This window comes from Hyalella azteca, unplaced genomic scaffold (genome assembly GCF_000764305.2).
Source record: "Hyalella azteca isolate HAZT.00-mixed unplaced genomic scaffold, Hazt_2.0.2 contig12765, whole genome shotgun sequence".
NCBI lineage: Eukaryota > Metazoa > Arthropoda > Malacostraca > Amphipoda > Hyalellidae > Hyalella > Hyalella azteca.
In genome coordinates, this window is record NW_025942713.1 from 66,425 (window position 1) to 86,446 (window position 20,022).

General features: G+C 40.8%; 1 protein-coding gene across 2 annotated transcripts in view; it reads right to left on the reverse strand.

The window, feature by feature from the left end:
* Positions 1-278: 278 nt before the first annotated feature.
* LOC108683423 (protein ecdysoneless homolog) overlaps positions 279-20,022 on the reverse strand; it is a 42,421-nt gene continuing 22,677 nt past the window's right edge. For both annotated transcript variants that reach the window (XM_018172737.2, XM_047883375.1), the window contains 8 exons: positions 7,622-7,791; positions 5,708-5,849; positions 4,406-4,585; positions 3,602-3,748; positions 3,023-3,230; positions 2,263-2,661; positions 1,892-2,037; positions 279-1,437 (listed from right to left, as the gene is read on the reverse strand). In XM_018172737.2, coding sequence (XP_018028226.1) covers positions 1,159-1,437; positions 1,892-2,037; positions 2,263-2,661; positions 3,023-3,230; positions 3,602-3,748; positions 4,406-4,585; positions 5,708-5,849; positions 7,622-7,791 — 1,671 coding nt within the window. In that variant the 3' untranslated portion in view covers positions 279-1,158. The remainder of the gene's footprint in view (positions 1,438-1,891; positions 2,038-2,262; positions 2,662-3,022; positions 3,231-3,601; positions 3,749-4,405; positions 4,586-5,707; positions 5,850-7,621; positions 7,792-20,022) is intronic.

Consider the following 20,022-nt stretch of genomic DNA (forward strand, 5'->3'; position numbering starts at 1 on the left):
ATGTCACTCTCCGGGAACATAATTTTCAACTTAAATTATACGTAAGTGTAGCAACCTACATTGAGTGTTATAGGTTGTTATAATATTAAATTATATTGAGTGTAGAAACCTGAGGACGTTTGTACGCAACAGGGAACATTTTAAAGTTGTCGTACGTGGCGGCAACCATCAGTGCAAGTCATTTCGCGCTCACTACTACGTATCATTTTTGGGTATTCTTGTGATGCAATATTGCTCCGGTCACTCGTGTCAGGCGATAGAGGGTTAATTGAAAGAACTTTTGTCCGCTTTGTATATAATGAATGTTCAATGTTGTTTTAGTCATGCCATGGACATGAAAAAGGTTTTACAAACAAAGTGAACGGAAAGCAAACTTCAGGACTCCAAACAACGCGCTAAATATGAATTCCATCTAGAGATGAGTGTCAAAAAATAAAAGTACAGGTAGGTCATTGGTTCAAATGAAGAAACATTTTTTTACTTCGATTCCACGTTTTCCGGCTCCACTCTGACTCCACATTTTACAGCGGGTACAGTTGCATCTCACTCATAACATATTCGTTGCGATGGACCTAATTTGGGGTAAATAGTAGTGTGCTATTAGAGAAGGTAACTTAAGAACTAATAAGATCACAGGTGCAGCGAAATTAAGATAACTTATAAACTAACTAGATTTATGAATGCCATCATATCCCAGGCTCGGAACCGGCTGTGTTCTTCGAGCACATGACTTAATTTACTTAAAAATATGAGCAGTGCATTTGCTGCATGCGCGTGATATGGCGGTATTAAGCGCGTAAATGGATCGTATTTAGGCTATTCGCGAATTTGTATTAATTAAGGGTAGAAGTTCAATGAGTTTTATACGTTAATGCTGCAACGTAACATTATAAATTTTACTGTGAAGAAGCATCATCATCCTCAAAGGCGCTGAATGCATGCCTACCCGAATCAAGATTTTGGCTCAAAACTGGATCAACAACCGCTGATACAAACTAAAATCTTGCTAATCACCTTTCCGAGCTGATGAAATTTTGCGAGTAACCTTGCTTTTTATCAACGGTGTTTAACACAGGTTTATTAAACGAAGTGACATACCATTCCTAAAAGTAAATCTAAATGTATGAGCTATAGTATTATCTTATAACGGAGATTATTCTAGTTAGGCTTTGCCCCGATAAAATTAAAAAGAGTCGATGCAGGACCAGGCTGCTGGCCCTTCTCAGATGCGTAGCATTTGACAAGCTGCTCGACAGTCTGACGGTCCACCTTGACGGGCGCAAAGTCCTCGACATCATCGAACTCATCGTCGTCAGTGCTGCTCGAGTGACGAGGTCGGAGCGTGTCAGCAATGGTGGTGGAGCGCAGCTCCTCTTCCACTCCTCGCATAACAGCGCGCAACTCACGGCTGTCTTTGTGGCTTGACGAACTCGAAACCTGTAATATAAAACGAATTTAAAACAAGTCTGGCGTTATGCTGCGAAAACAAAAATAGTTATGAAATGTGTCACCTTCCTCGACTATTATCTAACGAGTCCTACGTACACAATACTTAACTCAGATTGTGCGGCTAATACTAAAGACAGCTTTAATCTGTAATCAATCCCAGACGCTCACTCAACTTACAAAGCAGCGATATTAACAGCTTTCACGCATTTTAGCGTGTTGGACACCCATGTCCATGGTTCCTACTTGCTATAATGTAAACATCGATAGTTTCACAGGTCTACGCTCCTTTGTGCAGTGTTCACATCGTCCCATATCAGTGACGAATCGTAGTTGCTTCCTCTTTATAAATAATTTCGTATATTTACTCGAGGGTTGCAGCACAATGTGCAACACGATACATTTCAATACGTGGATAGAGCGTATAAAGAACTGAAAAACGAACCTCGCCAGACGACGTGGCTGAGTCACGTGAAGCATTTGACGTTTTCCTGAGCAGCTCTTCGCCCTCGCTGGACTCGTCGCCGTAGCTGCTCATGCCGGACTCCTCGTCTGAGCCGAGCCAGTAATCATCCTCTGGCACCTCGAGCTCTGAATGCCAAAGTCAGAGATTAAGAGAACGTATTGAAGCAGTGAATATACCTAGGAATAAAATGATGCTTAGGTGAAAACGTGTAGTAGAACAGTAGCACTACCTACTGACTAAAGAATATCTGTCTTGCCACCCATATAATCAGAATTCTGAACGTAATAAATAATTTTCTTTTTTTTCAGCATTCTTGTAGTCATCTAAATTCTAAATCAATCAATGCTCACCCATTGAATTCTTTAATGCATCCATGAAGCTGTCAGCGTTGAAGTCAACTTTAGACGAGAGTGTCGACATTTCGGAGCTATTTGAAGCATTAGACTGACTTGAAATTTTCCGTGCCTGGGGATGGACAGACAACTGGGACACCTTGCGCGCGTGAGACGCTTTACGCGAGGCGGACTGCGATTGTTTACGCCGCGGCAGCGACATGGTCGACAACTTTCGCAGCCGCTCCTGCAGGTCCTGAGGCATTTCGACGCCTTCGTAGTCTGACTGGTGGGTCATCAGCGCCTGCAAGTCGGCCTGCAATTCGTCCGTGGACGCGGGATTACTCTCAGAATTACCGTAGCGTTTCTGAAGTTCTTCATCCAACAGTTCCGGCGTGATCGTGAGCCAAGAGTCATCTGTAGGAGAAAAGAAAAGTCAAGTTTGATGAGGAAAAAACCTCGGAGTTGAGCCATGTAGACTAGTGTTAAAAATTTTTATGCTATTGGAAATGCCATTGATTAATCGGGGGCTTGAGTTACCCAATACTGGTCAAGTGCACACATTATATTATTTTTCATTATTGTCAGCTTACAATGATTCAATTGAAAGCGTGCCGATTATCCATAGCAGTGGTCTTAGCGCTAGGCTTCACAGAATAATTCATTCATCTAAGACCAATTAAGAATCTTACAATAAAGTCCAGGAGAATGACTCTTCACGCAAGCGTCCACATACGAGCTTGTCCCACATGATCATTCGAACAATGAAGTTACGCACCATCAGCAGGAACAAGTCTGTTCTGACGCTCGACGAAGAAGTCGAGATCGGCGTTGACAGAGGGCAGCAGCTTGATGACAACGGCCCCTGCGGAGAGCGTGTCCATGCTAGCGTCCGAGTTAGGATCCTTCTTCAGCAGATGCTCGCTGAAATAACGTGAGGCGTTGCTTTCCAGCTCCTTATATAGCTTAGAGCCTTCTAGTTCACCCTGGGGAAAAATCATGATTATGAATAAGCAGGAACAAAATACAATTCCACTAAATACCATACGACATGAATTGAAATAAAGTACCTATATAACACATGTTCAGCTGAATGAAATAGAATACAGTACTATATATCTAAAGTTTAGTTAAAAATACTGAAATGAAACCTAAAATATGGCTTCACCAATATGAAATTATCCGTACTAATCTGAAAATACTTTCAAATATTTACCTATATATAGACGAACAACATTTCAGGTCAGGATAAACGTACAGAAAGTCAGTTTTCGTGCGAGTTGTAGCTAAAACCTTAGAAGGTAAGGTTGCTAGTTGCTTTAGTGGTCAAGAAGGTGACTAAGTACCCTTCGCTCACCCTGAAGTAGCCGCGTTCAGTGAGAGTTTTCTTATAGCGTCCCCAGCGAGGGTTAGCCGTGACGGTCTCAGGAGGTGCTTGCTCTGACGGCGAGCTCAGCGGCGTCACACCACCAGCGTTACAAACCAGCAACTCAAAGCCGCACGCCTGTACAAAAATTACCGCACTAAATGAAGACAATCTCCGGTATAATACAATCACAAAGAGAAACAAATTTAAGAACAAGATCCAATCAGGTAAACAATTATACTTTACAGTCTAAAATTGGAATAGAAAAAATAATCATGAAACAACCGTGAACGTTAGAATGATAGTCAATACTCAAAATTTAGGCGCTCCCTATTAAAACATAAAATAACAAAGTTGCATGTATTGAATTCAATTTTCATAAGGCTGATTTATTAAGCTGACTCTATTTCTTCATACCTCTCACACAGGTGACCTCCGCTTCAACGCGTTCAACACACACAAAAGTAATACCTACTAGTGAACGCACCAGATAGGGTGGGAGCAGTCCTCCCTGACAGAGAAGAGGTTGTCTCACACAGGTAAGCTCGCCTTCAAGGCGCTAACAAACACAGCTAAGCCCCCCTACAACACATTCAACACACAGGTATGATTCGCTTCACTGCGTTCAACACACACAGGTAAGCTTCTTTCATGCTATCAACACACACAGTTAGGCCCCCATTCCGCGCGTTCAAAACACACAGGTAAGCTCCCACTTCAACACATGCAACATACACAGCTAAGCTCGCGAACACACGCAGGCAAGCCCCACTTCAACGCGTTCATCACACGCACCAGTTTAACACCGAGCAGGTGCTGCTTGTGCTCCTTGTGGGAGAGGGGCGGCAGGTTCCAGCCGGTCTTATGATCGGGCGTGTAGAGCGAGGCCTGAAGCTTGGCATAGAGAGCCTTACTGAACTTCACTGCGGTCATCACGCGCTGCTCCGGCGGGAAGTGCCTCATAACACGCAGTGCCTGTAATGATGGCGATAGTTACACGAGGTAAAATGTAGCGTCATGAAACAAATACAGACAAGCAGTCAGCACCAAGCAAACAATCATGTATCATACGATTTACCAAAGTTTAAAAAGAACTGGAATCAGCGAGAATTAGGCTTTGAACGTGGCACGGCTACGATTTTTAATGATGCAATTGGACCATCACGCAACTTGTTAATTTGTCCCGAGCGCTACGGGTTACGTCGAGATATTTACGACGAGTGCGAGTACGTGGGTACAACAATTCAAGAACTTCAGGGTACCTGATTATACACGATGCCAACAACATTCACGAAAAATTTATCTTCAATAATTATGGAATTAGTAAATATCTGCTGGCAAGTCTCCATGCAATACTAATCTCATGGTAGTATAACTAAAGATAGTGTTTGTTGGTTTCTTTCAATCATGTTGATAATATAAAATAAATTAACAATTTCGGTCCAACGGGAAGGAAGGACCAGCTGAGCACTTCCTTCACGAGAGTTCCTAGTCTATAATCCAGCCAACGCCTCGCACGCTCTCACTTCCGTCACGCATCATTTGAAGCCACGCGATACGCACAACAGGACGGCTGCGTTCGTGGAACGCGGGGCTACAGCAGCGCGTCGACCGCACAAGGCATACTTCAGAGGCAGATCTCACACGAACTAATTCATAAATTCGTAAATCTAAACTAGCTAAAGCCAATGATAAATATTTTGCATGAATTGTGATTATAAAATTGACAAAATTTCGAATGTTTCTCATGGTTCCGATGGTTTCCGTTAGAAATGATGAAATTAATAATGCAAAGCCAACCCAACGAGGAAGATGACCTGCTTACTGAAGTGATGGAAAATGAACTGAGAAATAAATAACGTTCATTTTTATTTGAATTACGTCGAAAACTAAAATACGAAATTTCTAAGATGGCCTATCGGAATCTCAAAGTTTATGCGGCCCGTTACAGATTTGAAAAGGGTAGCATGTTGCGACGAATCGTGATATTGGACGGAAATGACTAGGAAAACAAAATAAAAATAATAAGGGGCAGGTAACTAAGCAGACGATTCTGGAGAGTCAGAAATAAGAGACGCGTACATCAGAATAACGCACCTTCAAGTCCATCTGGTCCCTGCTGCAGAAGGCGGTGACGGCGGGGGCCACCAAAGTAGGATATTCCCGCAGCAGCGCCGCCACGCCCACCGGCACGTAAGCGTGTGCCACGTGCTGCTCCCGACGCACGCGCCCGGGGTAACTGTCAACATAAAACTTGTACAAACTTACCCCCGTGTCTAAGTGGCAGAAATTATGATATAGGTTTACTTTCCTCTGATTTTAAGCTTCAATAAGCGATAATAGTCTTAATTGAAGATCTGCAAACTGAGGATTAAAGTATCATCATCACCTCACCGAACACTACTTCACTGCTTTAAGATTTCTCTCGACCAGAAATAAAAAAATCTTTCAATTTGATTATGAGTTCACCGATTATAAGATGATACGTTTTTCTTTCATAACTAACACGGTAAGAATTCTTAGATGTAACAAAGCCTCCACGCAGTTGCATTTGAACCTCTAATACGGTGAAGACGTTTCGACAGTTAATCAAATGTCCAGTATAAATATTCTCAGGTTTAATTCCATTATTGGCCCTCATCGGCTGACTTAATTTTCTCAGGAACTTTTTTCACAAACAACATTTCCAAACATTTCACAGAAACTAGGAAGCGGTACCAGAATAGAATGACTCATGAGCATAACAATACGCGCACTGAAAGTAAAATTGTCTTTATCAATATTCCGATTTCGAGTTGAAAGGCCAATAATGAAAAAACTGGGAAAACGAGGTTAAGAAAATTACACATAGAACAAGTGAAAACTGCTCCGTATCCCGACCAGGCATTTATACCAAAAACTAACTTGACTTTATAAGGCAACGACGTAGATGCCAGTATCCTGTTTCTCTACGGACGAAAAAAAGACGTCAGGAAGTGATCCGATGGGAACATTGCTGCCGATCAGGATTAGTTGTCCAATAGAAAATATGATCTATTAAAGACCACAGTGACTGAGACAAAGAACCTTAAACCTGTTACTAAACTTTACAGTCCTGTCAGGATATAGGTACAATTATTTAAAAACTCTTCAACATGGAAGAATCGTTATTTACTTGATAAAAGGCCTGAATTTCTCGAAGCAACAAAGAACAAACGTGAACAATTTTTCACTACACCAGGCAAAGCTAAAGCTTAAAGATTTAGCTTAAACAATTAATCAAAATGTAAGATTGAATTTAGAGAATAATGATAAGTCATTACATATAAACGGCGACCTAAATACACACTCTACGGGAAATTGACCCGAACTAAACTGGGCCTATATATGCACAGCTACAACGCAGCACAGAAGTTCGAGGTCACCTACTTTGTTGCAAGACCCTGAAATTCGGTAAAAAATATAAAATTTGCGTCGACCTTAGTGTAATGTGCAACGGGTATATTTCCGGCTTACTCTAAGATAATTCAAAATCTGAGAAGATTGGAGAAAAAAAACTGAATGGTATCGTCTGCCTTAATTACAGTAACAGCTTTTCGCCACACTGGACTCGTATAAAAAAATGAAAAATGACGCAGCAGTACCTACAGTCGGAAATTCTAGCCGACGAAAAATAAGATTTTTTTGAAGCGCGTTGATTCTCGTCTCAACATTAAAAAAGTAGACATGCAAAAAATAATCGAAGAAAAATATCTGTTTTTGCAGGATATTATGCTTCATAGAAAATACAAGAAACGTTGAAAAGCATAGACCATCAAATTAAAACATCGCAATGCGTTCAGTTTTGCGACTTTTCTTAAAATTCAATTCAAATTATTTATTCATAATTAATTCAAAGTATTCAAAGTACTAATTCATTCAAAGTATTAATTCAAATTCAAAGTATTAATTCATTCTAATTCTACAACAATATTGCTTAACTAGAATTGCCCAAGTAGAACAAAATACAGACTTTAAATCATGAATACTGACTCTTTAAGCCTAAGGCCGATAGCCTCCTGGATGAGGGGCGACGCTAGCGTCTCAGATGGACGAGACGTGACAGCTTTGACGGCGTCCATGATGGGCAGGACGGCGGACGGTTCGGCTGACGGTACAACAGACGGACTCAGCAGGTGGATGCGACCGCGGTACAGCAGCACCTGAAGGGCAATACATCGTACATTTGGTTCATTACTTACATTTAAAAAAGTTATTTGACTGATCCATGTAAATGTTCAACAGGGATCTGAACGGAACTTATTATCGTTGTATTATATTAATTGCAGACCAACACATGACCAATGATGAGACATCAAAGAATAACCCACACACATAAGTTAGGAACTGAAAATATTTATTGAATCCGTAGGGAGACTAAGTGACGCTTGTAACGATGGATAAGTGAATCTAATTTTAGTTGATTTAAATTTTATATCGATATCTTAAAACAGGCTTCTAGGTGTCGTTTTTTTTCGAGCCACATACTAAAATGAATACTGCTTCAATCATTTGAAGAATAAACAGATTATAATTTTCAAGTGACAAAAAGTGGATAAGCAAGTGATTACATGTCTTCAAAGGAAATGTGATAGAAAATTGTCGTTTGGGTTTCAACAAATTATCCGGCTAAATGGGTTCACTATTTATCAAAATTCGAGTAGGAAAATATTTGTTACTGCAAAAACATACACAAGACTTGAGGCGTGCGCTATAAATAGCTCCAGGATTATTAAAAAATATTAAATTCACAGCTAAAAACAAGGCTTAATATAAGGTTAAAAATAATGAAATGTTTTGAAATCGGAAAGTGACAGCAATAGAATAAAACGGCATAATGCTTTAGGCTTATTAAAATTTAAGGGCGCGTTGCATCTATTCAAAATGCAGGTATAATGGAAAGAGAGCACAGGTGCCTGGAATTATCTTTCTAAAATGTTGTAAAGTGTGCTTATGTCGAAAGTTGGAGCACAGTCTAATAACCAAAAATTTTAAAAATAAAAATCTTGAACGAATTCGTTATTAGTCGTAGAAAATATATTAGCATAGTCAATGTTGTCGGTATAATTGAAAAACTCACTCACTGAATTTAAACGTAACTAGTTCGGCTTAGGGACGAGAAAAGTAAGTTAGTTGTCAGACTACAAGAGCCGAGTAATACGAGGTGTTGACAGCGCTGAGGTCACAAGCAGACTGCTGGAGGAACAGACAGCGAGTTCGGCTAGACTGGCGCATGGAGCGACTGTACGGGCGTAAATTGCAGCAACTTTAATGTGGCTTGCATGCCATCGTTTGCGAACGCACACGGAATTTCAAGGCTTAGGATAACATACCTTAGTTCTAAAAGGAATAGCAAACTCCACGTGATTAGTCGTACATGTAAAAATAGCTCTGATAGATGAAAGATCGATTTGGTAATTTCTGACATAAAGATACTAATGCGCATCATAGAAATTAAAGGTACTGTTTTATAACTATGATTGACATCAACTGACAAATTGACTTCTAAAACAAATTCTTCATCGGTTACGATACGAGACATGGATTTAGTATCCTAATGGATGTACATGCGCCTAGATTAATTTATTAGGTTACGTCTTCAAAAAACGTTTCGACAACCCACTGAAATAATGCGGACAGAACATAAACATTACCGTCATTATGAGGGTTCATACATTAAGACCATCATCTCAAACTGGAAACGTAATAGCGAAAAAATCAAAAGACTTGTTGCAAAAAAAAAGTCAAACTAGCCACACAGTTGATAGACGTCTTTTTTTACGGAGACTTCCGGGACACAATGCTACTGGAGCAACACAAGACATAATAAGCGTAACACATCGGCGACAGCGGCGTCAAATGTTGCTTAATTGCAGCCTGCAGAGGCATTCCTAGGCCGCCGCCACCGCAGCCCTTGGCACGCGCTTCCTCGTGCCGCGAGGGTCGGGGCGAGGGAGACGTGCACCAGCTGAGGTCAATAAGAGAACGTCGCATATATTAACGTCACTTGTTCTGATTAATGTCATCAAGTTCTCACGAAGAAGGACTCATTAAAACTCAAGTTTTGAGGCGCGATGAATTGAAAATACGAGCACAAATTAGAGGGATACAAAAAACAGTTGTATGAAAAATAAACAAATCCATTAATTAAAAATGAAATCGAGATACACCAAGATATCTGTAGTTTTTTCATATACTTTTGTGCGTAACAAACTATTGTTGATCGAAGTTTAATGCAAAATGAATCACCAATTAGCAGTGACGGCTTACATGGCCCGACTAGCCAAATATTATTTCAAGTTAAAATAATGAATTAAATTGTAATCAATAAACGCTGGGAATGTTAATCATTAAAAATTTTCATGACAAATCAATCACGTGGAATGAAAGCAAAAATGAGAAAGTATGAAAATTCACGCAAGTTGATTAAATAAAATCTAATGTCACTAGGAATTAATTTTCTCAGAGTAATTACCACCCAAAAAATGGTCATCGTAGTCAATTCATCGTTACGAGTCGATGACAACGGCCACAGCACGGGATAAAAATGAATTACAAGTGAACAACAGAAGTAGGGATGCTGGAGCGCAGGAAGCAGCGGCTCCGGCGTCAGCAGCGGCGGTTGCGGTGTGGGCGTGGCCTTGGCGTGCGGTTGCCGCCGCTTCCGCACCTACTCGGAAGTCCGCCAGAATTCGCCTAAAATTATCTCCTAAATATGATCGTGTTGAATGACAACGGCGTCATAACCACGTAAGTGGAATTGCTAATGTAAAATATGATGACATTATATATAGGATTTCAGAGTTGAGCTGCCAGGGTTGTGCTATATAGCATGCTTCCACTAATGGTTACGTTAAATTAGAAAAAAAGAGACTACACTAAGTTCTTGCTAGCTGGCCATTTAAATCCCTGCATTTCCCACGTATGGGAAAAACAAAAAGCGCAACAAATAATTAGTACTTCAGAACAGCGGAAATTCCGGGAAGTAGGAAAAGTTAAACCTTGTAAGATCTGTAAATAATTTCTAGACTTGAAAATGTGTCTTCTAGGAACGATAGGGGATGACTCATAATCTCCCGAATGAAATTTATTAGCAGAGGACTGAGTGGTCACATGAATGCTGAGTTGCTCTTGATGAATGAAGAGTGATGGTCGTGAAGATGAGCGACGTGACACCGACCCATCCATCATCGTGTGAACACAACCTTGATCGCAACAGCCGAGTTAGTCGTACAATATTGAACCACCAGATCAATTTCATCACATAAAACTCAGTATATGAGCTTCAAGAATGAAGAATAAGTTTAGGGCATTAGAAAAGTGTGTCAGTGGGTCACAGAACTAAGATGACAGGCTACTGACATGGGGGAGAGGGGACCAGGCCGACACATTGATTGGGAGAAGCACGCTAACTCTATAGTAGAGGAAAATAGCCATGGCTTCGAGAAACACGCCATATATACTCTCCTTCCATTTCAAGTCGCAAAAGATTCCAATAATCGTAGCGAATCCATACACAAATCGTACCGAATATATACAAATGGCGTATCTTGCAAGTAAAATAATTAATATGGCGTTGGATTCAAGATATTGAAAAATTAAAAATACAATTCAGTAATTAATTCAAGAGTTACTGTAGTGATTTAGGAAAAATTACACGGATCACGTCGTCTAAGCATAGAATTAGGCCTGTAGTGCATGAAAGGCTTATGGAATGTTTTTTTAGAGGAAATAAAACGGCAACGCCGAGAAAAGCCTCGAATGAGCAAGATTTAAAAAAAACTGAACTTCATTTTCTCTTTAAACTTGTACAGGAAATGCGCGACGGCAGAGCTCGCTTGTCCTCCACAATGTCAGAACAATCCAACAACGAGTACAATTAGCAAGCAAAGAGCACAGCTTGTGGCAAACACCGCACGGCTTACCCAGCAGTCGACAAACTTTACAAACTGGAAACCATTCTTTGTATTAGGCGTTCGATTCGATTTTGTTTCAATGAAAAATAACGAATTGAAATACCCAATAAAATAATACGAATTTTTTACGCCTAAAACCATAAACCAAGCAGCTAGTTCTCTTTACGCGTTCGTGCAATAAAAAACGAATTAAAATCTATTCAATTTTCCAGTGTGACACTGTCAATGGAGGTACTACCGATACTAAGGTATTAATGGAATGAAGGCGTTGCAAAAATTAATACACAAACTTATGCTAAATGTAAATGTAGCAGAAGAACGTGGACATGAACATACAGGAACGCATGCATGACTGCTCGAAGTGCTCGCTGCCAGGAAGCGGACGCTTGTGACAAACAAATAAATCAACGACGAACAATTTACTTTAAAAGCCACGTCAGGCAGCGTTCAAATTATTAAGGCATAAACACTTTTAATATGCACTGTAGGACAGTACATTCACATGAGTCTAACACGCGAGCATGTACAACTTCAATGTTGATCGTACTCGTATAACGTTGATGCCACTGTAAATATCGGAAAAAAAATTCCATGTATAGATGACTCGTCAGTTGCTCTAAAATTGTCGATGATATTGATTATCGAAAATTTATTGTATTTCACGTTAACGGTTTACTTCATGTGTACTTCAGCAAAATTAGGTGCCTTATTTAATCTTGTCTTGTCGGATACAGAATATCAACGTTTAAATCTTTCCACCTGCACATCATTCCCAGACCAACAGCTGATCTACTTTGATCCTAATTCGAGGCCTACGGTGCCACTCACGAATCGATGAGAGACTACGATGCCACTCCGATCTACAGCGTGACAAAGTGTGTAGACATTTTCAATCATGTGTTGGAGTAAAACAGTCCTGCTGCAAGGATTCTCTCGATGAGAGGATTGTTTAATTTTGAGAGAATATCAAATACAAACTGCAATAATTGTCATAATTTAAATACTACTAATAATTTTCATTTCATTTATGTGAAAGTCGTCAATAATATTGACGAAAAAATATAAGGTCAAAAACTGAACGACGGCATGCGACAAATTTACGCAACGAAGTGAAGTACTTTTACCTGGGGGTATATGCTGCCTCTGCATCAAATGACGCTAGATTGCGTACGTTTCTCTTCCATTCGTTCAGCTCAAGAGCAGTCAAGTATCAGGAAAATTAATTCGAAACACTCAGTACAGTCACATTAGAGCGTAACTAATTTCTGGTCCCCTCCATCCATTTTAAGAACCAAAACGCTGATAAAATATACGACATTACACAGTATTGTTAAAAATTTAGCTGTCTACCGAACTTCAAATCTGAAGCAATAAAATTTCCACGAATTTTTTCAAGTAACCATAAATTAGAAACTTGTGTTTTCACTTACTATTTGAATTTCTTCGCACGGCAAGACACATTAAAAAACAAAATAGAGTTAACGCGATCTTAGTGCCGACATTAAGCTTTCAATTCATGTATCAAGAAAATTGTACCTGGCGATCCCTGCGCGAGTCGCCCCACACACAGAAGGCTTAATTTCGGTAATGGAAATATCATCTCTGTGGATTTGACGGCGATGTGTCACAAACCCGCTACCCTTGCTAGAACGCTCCAGCAAATTCCTTACTATACTTTGTCACTAATATTCAGTATACAGCCAACAATGGGCAATAATGAGCAGGGATGAGCAGAGTCCACGGAGACCCGAGAGGACCAAGCAAATCCAGTAAGTCAACCATGCATTTGGGCCAGAGAAGCACAAGGCGAGTAAGAGGTCAGACTCGGTGCTTTTTTAGACATGAGGGAGCAAATGAAACACCAGATTCGTCAGTTAAAATTGATGAATCTCCAGATGTCGAAGCCCTGTACCAGTGATTCCTGGCAGAGCGGTGTCGCTGCAGGTAAGCGCACCAAGATAGGAAGTGTCGCATTCTGCTGGCCAATACCGAGGGGCTCTTCCCACGAAGAGCGCACCATAAGATTGGCGTGCTAAGAGAGATGGCTGACGAGGGTGGGATATTTATTATTGCGCTAACGGAGTCGCATCTAAGAAAAGATATCCTTGATGAAGAAATTGCAATGGAAGGATTCCAACACTCCCGCGCAGACCGGAAAGAAGGGAGAAAGAAGGGTGGAGTAATTGCTTACCTCAGGAACTTCCTCGCAAGAAGCACTGTGGAATTGAGATCAAAATCTGGAAACTCTGATGGCTTTGTTGTAATCGTACTACTCCGCACTAAACAACTCGATCTCGGCGTAGCTATAGTGTATAGACCACCTGCTTGTCCATCGGTAAATTTTAACGATACCCTTAAAAAATAGAGACCAAGGTCGCTGGACTGTGAATTCCTTTCCCCAACCTGATAATGGGGGGACACTTCAACCTACCACCCGACCACCGTCTCGTGTTCGTAAATATGACAATTTGAAATGAAAACCAGCCCAAACAAATACCCCAAGAGAAACTGGCAGGAATTAACTTCCACCATCGAAAAACGGACTGGGAGGCAATTAGAAAAGAACTTTCAGATATTGATTCGAAATAGAAGTTTCGGGAGAAGAATTCAGAAGAGATTTATACAAAAAAATTTTCGAAAAACTTGCGCAGGAGTGTGTACGTCATACCTCGAGGAGAATGAGCCCTGAAATTTGCAGCTTTTCGAGAGACCGACGAATCCTCATGAGAAAACGCACAAGATTATATGAACAATTAAATAGCTGAATCCACTAGTGATCTGATCATCTGAGGAGACACAGATTAGTAGATTTTCACAAGGAAACCGAACTCAGGTTGCAGGACTCGCACAGAATGGAAGAACAAGCTGCTGAGGAGCGAGTGGTGGAGGTCATCAGATAGAACCTCTAATTAAGTATTATTTTTCAATTACGCCCAGTCCAAGGCTAAAATAAAGACGTCAGTAGGCCCGCTGAAGGATAACGATGTCCTCACTGGAGGTGGCCAGGGCATGTGTGAGTTTCTGGGAGCGCAGTTTGACTCAGTGTTCAGTAACCCCCGCTACTCAAGGGAGGAGAATGAAATTGAAGTTCTCCAGGACTTTCCAGGCGGAGGGGGGCTGGAGAACATCGCGTTGGGACCAGAAGATAAGGATAAAAGATCAAAGACCTGGTGACGTTTTCAGCACCAGGACCAGATGGAGTTAGGCAGTATTGCTAAAGAAGTGTGTGGAAGCATTGAATGAGCCGCTCACAATGCTCTGGAAGACTTTGTTGATGGAAGGAATTGTTCCTGGGGGCCCAAAAGTGGGACTGATAACGCCAACCCGCAAAATAGGTCCGAGGGACAGAATTTAAAATTACAGACCTTTTACCTCGACTTCACAGGTGATCAAGGTTTTTGAGAAAATAGTGTGGCCAGAAGGCTTGTCCAGTATATGGAAGAGGCCGTACTGCCTAATAACGGACCGCATGGTTTTCGGCGAAATCGTTCCTGTTTGTCGCAGCTATATTGGAGCACCATCATCGTCTTGTGACCCCTATTGGAGTAGGGAGCTGGCGTAGACCTAGACTACGAGAAGCTACATGCAGGATGACTTGTCAACAATCTACGATTGTCAATTCAACGGCACCAAGTTCGAAGTAATGAGAGACAGAGTCCTTGTACAGCGGCCGGGATGCGGCATCGCTACTTAGCATCAGACATTTAGGAGAAGCAACTTGTTCGAGATCTCAGAGTGTTGATCCGAGATCACGTTTGATGACCACATAGAGGAAATAGTTGCACAAGGCAGATAGCGGATGGGATGGATCTGGCGGACATTCCGAAATATAGAAGCAGAAGCTCGAACTGAACTACTGGATAGGTTGAAACAACTGGGACTGTACTCACTGGAGAGAAGAAAGACGTATATTATACTGTACACTAGGAAGATAATAACCGGACTGGCTCTCAACTTTGGAAGTGAGACCTCCAGAATAATGACATATCACAATGAAAGATGGAGGAGACTGTGCGGGATTCCTTCGGTCAACAACCAAGCTGCGGCCTGCGGCCGGAGTAACGACTCTTCGTGAGGGATATTCAAGATTTGCGATTTCAAGAGACGAATGCACGAGTTTTTTTAAAGATCCCCGAACGTCCGGTTATGGGAAACTACCCTCAGCAAGTTACAGGGAACTGCATTTTGCAACAGCTGGCCCAAAGGAGGGCAGGTAGACGGAACACGTTCAACGTGACCTCTAGGACGCGGGCGGGGCGACCTGCCAATTGACGATTTGGAGACGGAGGACGACGAAGGGGATGAATCAGCGTGACTGTGGACTAGGAAGTCCTAAGCTCGTCATAAGGTCATAAGGTAAAAATAAATCAAATCAGAATCAAAATTAGCGACGATAACTTTTACAAACATATGCCAATCAATGTAGACTACATCGTAGCTATAGCGCCTATTGATGAAGCAGCCCATCGATCAGCCGGGCAGCTAGCAAAAAAGGTCACCAGAGCCTTCGCAACCTCCATTAAATTCTTATAATTTGATACAATATTTTGAATGAACTTGCAGTCACGATGGTACTCATGGATAGGCATCGACGCATCTTTTACAAAATCATCTACGCAAATAATGCGACAAGATTAAATAAGGAGGGTGTCAATGCTTTAAAATAATGACTGCTTTTATCACAGAAATACCGAGATAATATTGGAAAGTCCTGATGCTAAACATTCTTATATAATACAAGGAGAAAGATTTTCATTCGCAATATTAGCGATAACTACAAAATCACCTGAAACATAATATACTATCCAGGATGAATAAATGATTGTTATGAACGAAACGTTTAGCGAACGCCTGGGTATAACTATCAAACTGGTAATATGACCGATAAATAGTTTAAAGAATAAACTTGTACTACAAAGATAAAAAATATAACAGGACGACGTGAATGCACGAGAGAATTGCAACTTTCATACCGGCGAAAAAAAAACTTCAGGATAAATTTTTATTTCGAAAATTTAGGAACAAACCGTGATACTAAATGCAAAATGCGAAGTCAAATCCGTAGATTTTTTCGCAGAGTTCCTCCAACGTTCGCGTCATCTTAGGAGGTTGCCTCCTCCATTCCAATTCTGAACAATCCCATAAAGTAGACTTTATGGGAAACACAATTGAAATATTTCTGTAAGAAAATACTTGATTCTATCATTAGAATATTTAAAAGTATAACTCAGTACTCACTGCAGTGAGTGGCAGAGAGCGCATTTTCTCGTCGACAAAAACATGAAGTCACGGATGGATAAGTCACGGACGGACATGACGAGCACAATAGCGCCTTTTTCCATAAATGAGAAAATGCGCTAAAAAGGAAAAAAATTTATAACGCACGACGAATAATATGATCGAAAGCATTAAACTGAAGCCCCGCAAGCAATTTTAACAGCAAAGAGGTTGAAGTGGCCAAGCAGGTGAAGTGAGTGGAAGATAATCAATGCAGTGAGTCAGGGCTGTCGTGACGCGTAATTTAGGTCACAGCTCACAAAAACACGAACATTAACAAAATTCCTTTGTCGTCACGACAACTTCGATTAGGCTGATCACCAGGTGCCTGAATTTAAAAGTTTTTTTTTTCTGGCTCTACTACAATTGTGCATTGTTCTTGCTTATACTGAACATTGCGTACAAATGAGATGCACGTATGATAAGTGAATATATCACTGGATTTTTTAGGCAACACTGAGGAACACATTTTTGTTGAGTTAGATCTGACACTTGTTTTTCACTAATATTTTGCGTCTGAATCTGAGAAAATCCTCAGATTTTGTCAATCACGTCAACTTTTTAAACTACAGGTTATCATAAAACAACCATAAAAATCATGCAAAATAGGAACATAAAGTAAAACCTTGCCAAAACATTTAACACGTAGAGCGCGGCACGACCCACCGGTCTGTTGCAGGTTTCTTTTTTCAGGACAAATTCCGCGATCTAGTTTTTTTCAAATGCGTCTGTCTACAAAAATTTATGATAGCATGACTACCTCATCAAATTTGAAAAAAGTAAAGAAACAAATTTATTTTTACACCGTAGACTACAAATTTACTAGTATATTTTGAATTATAGGCCTTTTTATCCGCGGGCTTGGACGTTTTTAGGCCATCTGGCAGCGCTGGTGACGCGTGCCGTACTCAATGTCCTAACGTAAGTTAAATCAAGTTCATACAAACGAAAGTTCAATTAATGGACATTACTTAAAAATTAAGAAAAAATTTGCGTTTAGGAATTTTTCTGGAATGTTCAGTTTGTGTTCCAGCTTGATGCTCCAACAATAGTCAGCCTTCACATGTACGTCCTATCTTGATACCGCCGTGCTTCCGTAACCTTCAAATCTCGGTGGAAACGCTCATCCTGCTCATCAATCACCGCACCAAGATTGCCCAGGAAATTAACAAGGTGGCTGTGTAAAAAATGCAATTTAATGCTCATGTTGCAACCTAGCAATTTGAAGCTCTCCGGACAATATTTGCATAATTTAATGCTCTTGCATTTCCAAGAAAGTCTTTAGCAATTGTGAATACATTTAAATTTCTGACATTGTTAGCACAAATGTTAATCTGCAAGAAGCTGCCGAATCTGTGGACAATCAAAAACACCGGTTTTTATCTTTTAAAATGACAGGCTAGAAAATTTCGACACTAGATACTTGTGAAAGTCTCTATGAGACTGTTAATTTCGACGCTGGTCTCCAGTCTTGAAAGTCTCCAATCACGTCCCCATGATCGATTAAAATATTTATTATTCACGAACAATCAATCCTGAAGGCTGATAATAGGCAACTGCGGTCGCTGGGGTCCCCGTGTATCAAAAGCTGTAATCATTGTTTTCTTATTTCCGAACCTCGTGCAGTGCCTACATTCTGGATGAAGTCTTCATTAGTAAGTCTTTATCAATACCAACAGCAATTACTGGTCACTGTCACAATTTGATTAGACTTATTAAAACAGTACAAGAGAAGTTACAGAAGTGATTACGTTATCTTGATGATATTAAGCCAACACCCCCTCATGGCAAACGCGGTAAGCAATAAATGATCATCAAAGGGCTTACAATCATTGTTTTTAATGTAAAGGTCCAACAAGCTCAGCCTGTGTGGTATGAAATTTTTAGAAACATCATCGTCTACACAATTTTCTTGGGCGCTAGATAAATTAGCGTTTACGCAAAATCCCGATGCATTCGCGATCCTGAATTGCAGGCTAAAAGGAATTGCATAAACGTATCTATTCAAAATCGGCACCCTTAGAGAAATGCAGTTATGCCGTATTCTTAGGCAATTATCGTTCGCATTGCCTTGGTGAGAAGATCGCTGGTTTCTGTGGATTATCTCACCATAACCGAGGCATTAGTAACGTACATACATAGGTTTACGTCTTTGACATTAAACTGGCGTACAGTTTGCACGTTTTACCGAAATTTGACGCAAACGAATTACTGCATCATACCCTTGTAGCCGCATGCAACATAGCAACACAACAAAAACGGTTAAATAACATGTACTGGCGGTTTAGCATCTGAGCTGATCACAGATGACACGAATTTGGCACATGCCCGTGTTGCGGAGCAAGGGCCAAGGGACACCCCGGCACAGCGGGTGATATTTCTGCTGTTTGTAACATTTAGCGAGAATTTTGAGCGACGTTGATCAAAAAGTCAAAATGAGAATGATTTTTAGAAGCTGCTGTTAGCGTTATAACTTTTTAGCGCACATTTTTATGGCGTATACGGCATGCATTGCTACAGTGTACACACATCATCATCCCGGGTCACATCAACAGTGTTTTGTTTAAAACCGCAGGACTTTGATCTTGATTCATGAAGCTTGAATTGGAGGACTGAGGACGCACTCAGACTCAGGACTACTTAGAATCTGCAGGGCTTAGCTGAGGGCTAGGCTCGCCGCCTCGCGCAATATAAGGGACATTTCAATAATAGTGAATATAGAAACTTTTCTAAAGCTTCACCGTAAAACAAAGAATTTTTAATGGACTTGAGTCTCAGGAGTCTGTGGACTGTGGTCACTGATCACTGATCATCACTCATCTCATGCTCATCACCGTCACGCGCTATCATTCAAATTCAATCACAGTTAGCCCTAGAATCAACTAGATTCAAAGTTTTCTCTGCACTAACACGTAGAAAACGCTAAAAATTTCTTCCATGGTGTACTTCGCTAAAAGGCAGCTAGCAGCAACGAGCTCTTCCTGTGGCTGGAAGGCCGCACGCAAGCTCCGAGTCCAGGCAAGGCCAGGCACACTCCAGGAAGTACGTCATGGGCTGCCAAACGTTCCAGGAAACATAAGATAATTATTGCGGCCGTGGAGCAGCTTAAGACCATGACTCAACAGTGACATAATAAGCCATTAATTCAGATCACAGTCTATGCGTCGAGGTACAGTCATGTGTATGACTGTGGCGTGTGCT